This window comes from Falco naumanni, chromosome 11 (genome assembly GCF_017639655.2).
Source record: "Falco naumanni isolate bFalNau1 chromosome 11, bFalNau1.pat, whole genome shotgun sequence".
In the NCBI taxonomy this organism is placed as follows: Eukaryota; Metazoa; Chordata; class Aves; order Falconiformes; family Falconidae; genus Falco; species Falco naumanni.
In genome coordinates this window covers 16,389,307-16,400,301 of record NC_054064.1, presented here as the reverse complement: position 1 = coordinate 16,400,301, position 10,995 = coordinate 16,389,307, and the positions used below count along the sequence as shown (strand labels likewise).

Below are 10,995 nucleotides of genomic sequence, written 5' to 3'. Positions count from 1 at the left end.
AACAGTGTAAAAATGTGGTTTACATCTGACTTCTAATTAGGAGCACAATGGTATTACCTTATTAACAATTTTTGGGGGGAATTTTTTTTTTACACCTGCAATGTTATAGACACAGTATCTTATTAAAATTTACCTGCTTGTTAGATGTTTTAGGACATTGATTTGATCATACACACTAGCAAAACCTGTTTCCTTTACTCCAAGGAGTACCTTTCAGTTGCAAAGGGGTGTGGAACAGGGCCATAAAGCTTGAATTCCACACACACCTCCAAATCCATGCAAAAATTACTGTTGAGTAAAATGGCATCATAACTATGTACTCTAAAACTTACTTTTGGAAAACTGGAAATAATTTCTACACAATTTAATTAGTACAAATGGCCAGTGGCTCAGTTTCTAATACTTTTATGTTTACGTAAGCATCAGAAATTATACATATAGTCATAAGGCTTAAACCTGAGTCTGATGCACACATGACCTATGTGCATTAAGACATGTGATCCCTACTTCAGAAAATAAGTTAAAGTTATTTGACATAAAGCAGAGGAACAGAATTGAATGTATTGCAATTTAAAGATTAGGCCTGAGTTTAGTGTTTTGTAGATTGAAAGTGTATCTCAGCCAACAAACCTGTCTATTGTATTTCAGCAGCTCTGCAGGTGGAAGTGTGCTAAGCTCCTTGGGTAGCAGGTAGGTCTTTCTCTGTGTATGCAAACGGTGCACAAATGGCAACTGTTCTACTATAAGTGGTTATATAAAACCAGACATATATTTTGCTACTATTGTCAAGGTCATCTGAAGTATCTCTGCAGTTTCACATTATTTTGCTATTATGAAAATTATGATGTAGCAAAAAAATACTATTTACTTATGGAAATAAATATAGTGTGTGTTTTAAATCAAGCTATTTGTTTCTTTATATAATAGTAAATGAAAAATAGTAGAATTAGGTTGATCAGTGTAATAATTGAAAAATATTAAACTACTTTAATTTTTTTCTTCTCTTTAGCCAGATCAGTTTGCCTTCAGGCTAAAAATCTACGCATCAAATTTTAAACCGCTTTTTTTAAAGCAAAGGAACATGTAAGCCTTTCAAACCAGGATTTCAAGTGGAAAATGTAACCAATCTGTAATTACAGTTGCATCACACCACTAGTGGCATTCCCCTACCGTAGTGTTGTATAAAGCTTTGCTTGCTCCTCCTACATGCACTAAATATAAATGTGCATGAACAGCAAAAGCAATTTGCCTAATATCTGAATCGGCTAAATGGCATTTGCATGAAAATTGTGTATCTGCATACTCACTTCTCTGGTAAAACTGTGGGTCAAACTTGATAAATAAGTAGAATCATAACTACGTTTTCTCTTTAACTTTGGATGCTGTCTTGCTATTTTGTTGCTTGCCTGGAAAGTTACTGATTCCGCTTGTTACAATGTTCAAGTGAAGTTATTTGTTTTGGAAAGGAGGGACTTTCCCCCACCCCAACTTGGTAACTTCAGTTAATGTTTCTGTAGAGTCCTATTTCTTGAGTTACTAACCAATTTACATCTGTACAAATAAGTTCATTCTTCTGAACTGCATTGCATTAACATGGGATTATTGAATCTTGGAAAACACTTTTCTATGTATAATGGCATTGCAATGAGAGGTTAATTGCTTATTAAGGTGATTCTTTTTCTGTCACCCAGGATGGGTTATAAATTTCACAAGACTTTTTTTTTTTTCTTTCTGAATGTAGTGTGCCTACTCTGGTAAACGTAAATGGCACCAAATTGCCAGTCCAAATGTCCCTCTGTTTAATTCAGAGCTTACATGCAAAGTTGGTGACATATGTTCTCCAAAATTAAAATGGAGTCAGACATCATGCTAGTTCTTTTTTTCCTTTTTAAATTTTTTTGTGCCCCTAACTTGTCAATTGGAGAACAGAAGCTTTTTAAAAGGATTTCCATGTAGTGAAGCTGGTATGTTCAACATCTTCCTGGCTGTTCTCTGCTGCCAGCATACCTGCTTACTTTCTCTATTCTTGGCTAGGAACAGTGCCAAAGAGAGATGTGAGGAATCTGTCTGAACAACTTGTCTCATTCCAAATCTACATCCTGTATTTGTATTTACTTTTTCTGTAAAGCCTGTTAGGAATCTTACAATAGTAAGGCATCAGGAAAGAAATCTATTTGTCAATCTGTTGCAAAAGAATGAGGCAGGTGCTCTAAGTGTAGGAAGCCTGAACACCTTCAATGGGGGGGGATCACATTTTGGGTGCATTTTACTTTGTATAGACATGAGTGGAAGACCTGACACTACAGACTGTAATTGTAGCAAGGCTTTTTCTGCCCAGTAGGTCATTCCACTACAGAAAAAAATAAAAAATCCACATAGCTTACAAATGTTTCATTTTAAAGGTTAATCAAATTTTGTATTAAGTATAGTCCATGTTGATAATGCAGATTATAACCTCATGCAGGAGCATCTGCTTCTGTTTTTGTCAAGCTGGAGATTATCCCTTAATCATGCAGGGTCCAGGTATGCATTTTCAGATTTGTTGACTCAGGAAAGCTGAGGACAGCATTAAAGGCCAATGACGCTATACTGTGTAGCTACACTCAGGTTGTTGCTCCTCTGAACAAGAAGTCTTGCTTGGACCACTCACGGAAAAGAATGGCAAGAAGAAATGTTCTTATTACAGGTTGCTCCTCAGGAATTGGACTGGCATTAGCTGTAAAAATGGCAAAAGATGAACAGAAAAGATTTAAAGGTAATAATGTATCTGTTACTTATCTGTATAGAAATATATTCTTCAGTGCAGTAGTACTAATTTTTTTTTTCTGTGAATATGTGATTGTATTCACTTTGACTTGCTTCTTGTTAGTTTTCCCTCCTCTCACTGTCAAGAAATTACAGCACGGTGAAAATATACCACTTTCTGTAAGCAGCTATTACTGTACCTGTGTTGAAGCTGAACAACTACTTGAACTGAATAGTTTGCAGCAGAAAGAAAAAGATGGTCGTATGAAACAAATAGCTGAAAATGTCTGTAGTATGCTACCTTGGATTTGCATTCGCATTTGTAGGTAGCTTTGCTTCTGGCTACTGAAATCTTTGTTGAATGAAATATACATGCCTATTTGAGGACCAAAGAAATGAAAACAATTCTTAAATTTGCCATTTTTACCTTAAAGCACATTTAATTATTCCAACCCCGTGTAGGCATAAGAGGGTGAACAAAGGGGCTGGGATTTGTCTTTCTGCTGCAAAATGGGATTTTTGCTATGGTTGAAAATGGATGGCAGGGTGAGTACAGTAACCTCTGGTAATTGAGTTTCTCATGGTAACCCTCACAGTATTTTACTGCTGACTGGATGCAGATCCATAGTTTTCTGGGTAACTGGGACAATAATGATAAAACTAATTTATATTTTGAGAAGTAGCTTGCAAAAATAGACATTTCTGCAACCTAAGGAAGCATCTGTCTTCCTCTTTTTAATAAAATTATGGTTCTGCCAAGTATGTTGACTGATTTGGGGGGAAAAAAAAAAAAAGCTGGAATCCAAAATTAGGTTTTAGGTACGTAAAAATGATTCAGCAGTATAACTTGATACCCAGTATTTAAAGTTTTGGTGATAATATTATCTTCATAGCTGCATGTTCTTCATTGTGTATAATGGTTTAATTCTTCTTTTGAATTTCTTGAAGATTTCAGAACCAGACTCTGGGAGATCAGTGACAATTTATGGTGAAAATGGATTGTTTCTACTTCAAGTTTTTATCTGGGTTTTATCGCTGATATTTAAGATACAGATGTAAAAGTGATGTTCTTCAATACTTCTCAGTAAGACCACCACAGAAGAGGCTTTATTTCTAATAACTGTTGTTTCTGGTGTGTTGCAGTGTATGCCACAATGCGGAATCTGGCCAAGAAAGAGCCACTCGAGGAAGCTGCAGGTCACAGGCTGGGCAAAACCCTTGAAATAAAACAACTGGATGTCTGTGATGAACAGTCTATTAAAACTTGTGTGAATAGTATCCCTGACAGAAGGATTGATGTCCTAGGCAAGTACAGGATGTGTATGTTATAAACGGATATCTGTTCTCTATTTAACATCATTTGAATACCCTCGAAGTTTCATTACTGTATTTTTTAAATTATCAAAGTAATAATAGTTACATAGGGTATCCTGTTCAAAATTCTTAGGGCTTCACAAAGACATTAGTGGATTAAATCTCACCATGCTACTATGAAATAGGGAAGCTTGTTTTCCCTGTTTACAAAGGAGGAACGTGATCAGAGAAGTGTCTTGGATAAGATGATGCATTTTTAGTAAATATGAGAAGAGAACTTTTGCCGAAATTGGCGTTTTCATGCACAGGACTTTCTGCTCTATTGGCTAAGCGTAGTCATATTTACAGTGAAGGCAACAGCTCTCTCTACTAAGAAAGCAGCAGCATTTGGAAATTATCAAGTTAATGAACAAATGCAAAGAAAGTAAGGGTATTTTCAATTTGTATTGAGAACTGTAGTTGTACCTCACAAATTCAACAAGAAGTGTTTTCATGCTGTTTTGCTAAAAGTAAATATTAATCTCCTAGTAAGATGGAAATTGCTTACACCATCCACTATTAAATCTTCCCTAATAGAAAATTATTGGCCTGTCTTTATTTTGATTAATTATTAAAGCACTGCTTAATAAGCTTCTTCGGCAAAGTGCATTATACTCTAATTTGGCATACTAGTTCTAGTGCAGAATGCCAGTTCTAGCCATCATTCCCCACTTACAAGCATTCAGGAGGCAAATAAAAATCAATGGAAGTGTGTGTTGTGGTTTTGGGTTTTTTTCTTGAAGATGTGAACAAAAGAAAAAGCAAAATATGGCTTGGTCTGTGAACTTTTGGAATAAATTGAAGACTTGTGTTCATTCCTATGGGTATTGACTTTAGCTTCTAATTCTTAATGCTGAATTATAAACAAATACAGATAATTCTTGGCTCATTTTCATGTAACCATTTAGAATTTAAAGGAAAAGGAATAATCAGAAATTTTAAAAAATGCAAAATGAGATAAACTGGATTAAAAGCATAATTCAAAATAAAAAGGTCAAGTGTATTTGCAAAGCTTTAGTGACAGAATAACATTTTTTTAATCCTTTTTTAAGGATCAATTAATTGTTAATCTTCATTTTAATTTCAAATGCTTTCCAGTAAAGATTACAAGTTAATGTTTATAGAGGTTATTGCTCACCGTTGTCTTCCATTTTGTGCAGTTAGCAATGCTGGAATGGGGCTCATTGGACCTATTGAATGTCAGACCATAGATGAAATGAAAACCGTGATGGATACCAACTTCTTTGGACTGGTTCGACTCCTGAAGGAGATTTTGCCTGACATGAAGAGGAGAAAGAGCGGGCATATAGTTATAATAAGCAGTGTTATGGGAATACAAGGCAAAGTTCATTTGCTTGTTTGTTTCAGCTAAGAGTTCAGTACTCAAAATCTAAAGCTTATCTCTTCTTATCTGAAAAAAATAATAATTAGGAGCTAGTATATTGTGCTTTCTAATGCTGAAGTTGCAACTATAAAAAGCATAGCACTTAAGACCTGGTGTTTTTATGCTATCTAGGTAGAATGTTTCTACATAACTACTCAAGATATTTTAACAACAAACCTGCAGAGTGAATTTTAAATTTTTTTTAGAGTTTTAACTCAAACTCTAATTTTTTTTTTTAAATTATTTTAATTTATATTACCCGGAAAACACGCTTGGTGTTACTTTTCTTTTTCCTTTTGGAAAAGATTATGGGGACAGGCAAACATGCTTACTACACTCTGCACAATAATAATGGAATAAAATCCAATCATGTCCTGGACAATTGTACCACTTTTTTGTAAAGTTTCTCCTCTCATAAAACTCCACGGAGTCTAATTTTAGCAACAGATAATGATGCTCCTACTCTTGTGTTCCATCTGGTCTAGCTGTATTTGTTTCTGTTGTTACCATGGCATTGATCTTACCTGGATTATTCTGATGAGCAAGGGTCCTAAGTCAAACTGCAAGAGTTGTTACTGTTTAATGCAGTATTTGCCTCCCACCTAAATGGATTGGTGCAGTGCTTTTTCTAAATCACTCGGATGCAAGCTGGATCTCTTGCATAATCACATCTTTGGTATTGCACTCAGCTTCTGTGTTCATCTATAGCCTATTAAAGTCTCGCTGATAAATAATGCAGATGGTATTGTATGTACAGACGCTTTAATATCTTAGACTACAAAATATTTAATATCATCCAAGGAGATCACAGCATCAGCTAGGAGGAAGAAAAGCATTAGTGAAGCATCCTTTCCTAGAATGAGCAATTTAGAGAACATAGGCAGAACAATCAGTATTGTATTTTGATTCAGTGTACACAAGTATTTTTCTAATTTTTCCCAGCCAGACTGTAGAGATTTTAGGAAAATAGAAGAATTTTTAAAACTAAACTACTGGTATGTTGAATATAATCACATTCTCAGGATGTTTTGTTTGTGCCATCAGGTATCTTATTTAATGATGTTTATGCTGCATCTAAGTTTGCTGTGGAAGGATTCTGTGAAAGTTTAGCTATACAAGCACTCAAGTTCAAACTGCAGTAAGTATTGATGCATGGGTGTAAATTGTATTTCAGACAGTTTTAAATATATTCAGAGCTAGCAAACATTTTTGAAGCTGCTGTCTAGGAGAAACAGATTGAAGAACCCATGGGCATTGTATATCACAAAAGGCATAGAAATGTCCGCGTTATTCACATTATGTAAGCAAATAAAAAGATCTAGATGCTAAAATAAATGTGTTCACTTCAACAGCTAAACTATGTTTTATCCAAAACTAAACAACCTTTATGTAACTGAAAACAGATTCTTGCATACAATATCATAGGAATAAATTTATAATATCAACCTGTAATATTTTCCTTTAAAAAGGATAACGTACTACTTAGGCAAGTCACAAACAAAAGAGTTCAAGGGCTTATCAGAGAGAGAGAACACAGGACATGATACCTAAAATGACAAGAGGTGGGAGTGAGAAGTGAGAATAATGTAGTGTACTATTTCTTAATGTTGAAGACAGTATTTAAGAAAATGGTCCTGTTCATTGTCTGTGAGACTTTGGCATTTGACTTGTCACATGTATATTCACATTTGTGTAATTCTGCTACTACTTTTCGTGTGAAGTCCAACAATTTTTAAATATCTCTGTGTGCCTAAGCATTTAGTTCTGGTGCTGTGGGGGAACAGACAGCTGCTGTCTTGGGATTTCAGAGACAAAGCAGCATCCAAACTGTGATATTTGATTACCACTCTGAAAAATTCGGAGGGATTTAAAATAAATAAATTGTAGTGATACACAGGATATGCCAGAATTCATAAGATTTCAAGAGTATAAGACACAGCAAAAAGGAGGTTAAAAAAAGAATGGCAAAAGTTCAAGGTCCAGTGTGAAAAGTGACGCAAGAGAAAAGGCTTCAGTTCCAGCAGCAGCTGGAATTCTGCTGTCAAGGTCAATAGCTTGATCAGAACTTAAGTCTAGGAAGACATCCTGTCCCAGAGAGTGTTTTGGTAACTGTAGTGGCTGGGGGTAATTACTGCCTGAGAAAAGAACTGACCAGTAACTGTATTTCAGTGATTTGCTATAATAAATACAATACTGAACAAAATAAAATTTTCCAGATATGGCAGCAGCCAAAATCTGTCCACCCACAGCAAAATTCTCCATGTTGATTTTTATTATAATATTTTGTGGAGGGTTCTTTAATTATTTAACAGTTCTTTAATTATTTAACTGACAAAGAAAATCCATGTTTGGGCAATTCCCCCATCTCTGGCAGCTACTTCCAGTATTATTCTGAGAAAGGTATAAGAAAGATATATATGTACAGGATTTTGTTCAGAAAGTAGTGAATTTGTCATAATAATCTTTTGATTATTTTTCTTAATATTTGATAAGCTCCTGGGGATAAATTGTCTATTATATTCCACAGCTGTGAGATAGCAGTTAACAACTGCGCTGACTTCTGCTGTGAATTAAGTTACAGCACTTTGCTGAAATTTAAGCTGCACAGATTTCTACTGCCACATGTGGATGGGGAGGAGCATGAAACAAGTGATGTGGTATGAATTGCCTTTACAGAACATACTGTTTGGTATTGCTTGCTAAAATGTACTCACAGTGCAATTCTTCTTTTGAGAAGGATTGAGGGGTATGTTTCCCACAGAGAGCAGTCAATAACCAGTATATCTTTGCTTTTTAAATAGGTTAAGTTTGATTGAACCAGGCCCGGTGGTTACAGAGTTTGAAAGAAAAGTGTTTGAAGATGGAATGAAAATGGATCTTTCAGCTGCAGATGGAGAAACAGCTGAGATGTTTACTAATATTTACCTTAAAAATTACAAACAGATTTTCCAGAGCCTGGGACAAAGTGCTGAAGATGTTGCAGAGGTAACTCATCGACAAGCCTCTATCTTCTTCTTTCTCAAAAAAAAAAATAATTCCCCCACCTTTGTCATTTATGAATGCACTGATTGGTTGGTGGGGTTTTTTTGGTAGAGACATTAGATCTAATCAAATGTAACCTACACAATTTAAAATTCTTTTTAAAAACTCGAGAATCTTGAGTTTTAAACAAACCCCTTTAGAATATTTAATATTTATTTTGAAGTATTGAAAACAACTAGGAATTGTAATTTCAATGCCACTGAGGTCTTAGATACACTTATACATCATCTACTGAAGTCTGAACATTCTGTAGTGGTACCATACATCTACACAGGGTTCCCACCATTGGTTAAAGCTGCTCTCCCCTCCATCTCACTAGTAATCCCGCTGCTAATGGGAAGTTCGCTCAGCTACCCCAGACCACCAAGGCACGAGAGAAGATACACGGATGTAGTTTCTGGTGCCTGGGGCTTCCTGCAGGAAGACAAGTTTAGGCAAGCTGTAGGAGGCGGCAATGATTTCAGGTGCTTAATGTTAAGGGGTAGCATCAGTGTCAGCTGAAGTTTCTCTCATCTTGCCACAGAGTGCACTGTTCTGTCCTTTCCCAGTGAACTGTAAAAGGAAGGATCTACCTATTGTGGGCATATAGGCATAATTTTTAAGGACTATTCAGGATACTTAGGTGTAAGGTGCTATCACCATGGTATAGATAAACAGAAATAGGAATAAGAATAAATAAGTAGTACTTCTTAGGGCCTTAAAAATATTTTAAGAAAAATTTCTAATGAAGTTCTAATAAAACTACATACAGGGTTTTATTTAATTCTAGCACTTTATTCTTCAGCTTTTCCTCTGGTTAACTGAAAACTCGGTTATTATTATTTTGGTAAGGGTTCTTTAACAATTCTATTTCTCATTCTTGACAGCATACAGTAAAGGTAATTCTTGCAGAAAATCCACCTTTTCGCCATCAGACCAACACCTTGTATACTCCAATGACAACTCTGAAATACGCAGATCCAAATGGAGATCTACCCATTGATACATTCTACAAAATGGTTTTTCATCATGACAAAATCTTCAGTGCAAGTCTTAACTTTATCAAATTGCTAAGGTGGAGAAGTAGAAAGAGCTTTGACTTGGGAAAACCCTCACAATAAGTATGAGATAATATAGTGAAAATCGGAATTACTTTTTGTAGTTACTGATAATGCTGTATGTTGTTATTCAAATGCCTTTGCTTTGTAGTTGTGAAAAGGCATGCAAGGTGTTTATTTGAGCATAGCTAAGATGTTCAGCCTAGGGTGTTTATCTCTAACTTTACGGTTGCAGAACCTTGAAATTAAAATCCTTCAGCTATAGGTTTATTCTGTTTAGTGTTTGCTTTTTAGAGAGCTGTTTTCAGGGGAACATGGCCATTGACTGATACTTGTATGTTCAGTATTAATTTGATCCCCTTCACTTATTAGAATATAATACATGCAGAGATGTGTACTGTAGGCAAATAGATTCTTAATATCAAAAAATATTTTCTCATTTTACTTAATAGAACAGTAATCCCTCAATCACTATAGCATTCTCATTTTCAGAAATCAGATCTACTTACCAGTAACGTTAAGACAAAGTCTCATCAATCTTAAAATGTCACAAATATAATATTTATTATTCATATATATTTGAATGCTTTCTTTGTAGGCAACGGTTACTGGCCTATTCTACATAGTGGACAGCAACATCTTAAAATAAAGTATCTTCCTACAGTCTGGGTACTGTTTTTTGCAAAAGTAACAAAATATTACCAGTAAGAAATAATTTAAATCCATCAGTTGCCTGCAGTGTTGTGAGTGGCTAAAGCTGAGCCCCATGCTTTCCTCTTCCAAGCTACGTATATATTAAACCAAAATTCCAGCATGAGGAGAAGGTCTTTTTCCCTCTCTTCCTCACCCTAGTCCACCAACTCAGCTGAGGCTAAGCGGGGGGCATGGGGGCGTTCCAAGGCGTTCTTGTTCTCTGACCACCAGCTTTCCCTCGGTGCTGCCTCGTGGTTTCTTGGTGCAGTCCTTGTTCTACTGGGAGAGCCCAGCTGCAGCTCACAGGGGATATGGGATCTGGCTTTCTCCTTCCCTCAGTACTTTGTCACCAAGCCTAGATCCAGCTCTGTTCTGGGACTTGCAGTGGCCCGGCCCTGCATCTGCCCAAAGGGTAGCTCAGCGGAGCCAGGCAGTAGCCCCTGCACCGTCAGCTTCTGCGGATACCAAGCACTTCGGGCGATGCTGGGCTCGCTTTGCAGTCGTGACTGTTTAGCAAGCCCTGAGGTGTGGGGTATGGAGAGATCTCCCTAGGACCGCAGGCAGGAGGGCGCTTGGAGAACAGCACCCTGGAGCCCTCCCCTGCCTTCCCCTGGGAATTCACACCTCCCTCAAGCACCGGGCAGCTGCCTGCACCCCAACATCAGTGCGCGGGTGGGGGCAGAGGTGGGAACAGCAGCTGGGAAGGCAGGAATTCAGTGCCAGCGGGGTGCTGCTGGAGCT

At 36.6% G+C, this 10,995-nt stretch overlaps 1 protein-coding gene across 2 annotated transcripts; it reads left to right on the top strand.

The window, feature by feature from the left end:
- The first annotated feature begins 51 nt into the window (after nucleotides 1-51).
- On the top strand, nucleotides 52-10,225 carry LOC121095598 (retinol dehydrogenase 8-like). 2 transcript variants are annotated; one of them, XM_040610686.1, is made up of 7 exons: nucleotides 52-690; nucleotides 2,687-2,755; nucleotides 3,889-4,050; nucleotides 5,259-5,438; nucleotides 6,527-6,620; nucleotides 8,284-8,467; nucleotides 9,391-10,225. In XM_040610686.1, exons 2-7 carry the CDS (start codon nucleotides 2,725-2,727, stop codon nucleotides 9,622-9,624), a joined length of 885 nt encoding a protein of 294 aa, XP_040466620.1. In that variant the 5' UTR covers nucleotides 52-690; nucleotides 2,687-2,724; the 3' UTR covers nucleotides 9,625-10,225. The 2 variants fall into 2 exon arrangements, with proteins under 2 accessions (XP_040466620.1, XP_040466619.1); XM_040610685.1 differs by lacking the exon at nucleotides 52-690 and having other exon boundaries at nucleotides 2,137-2,755.
- The last annotated feature ends 770 nt before the right edge of the window (nucleotides 10,226-10,995 follow it).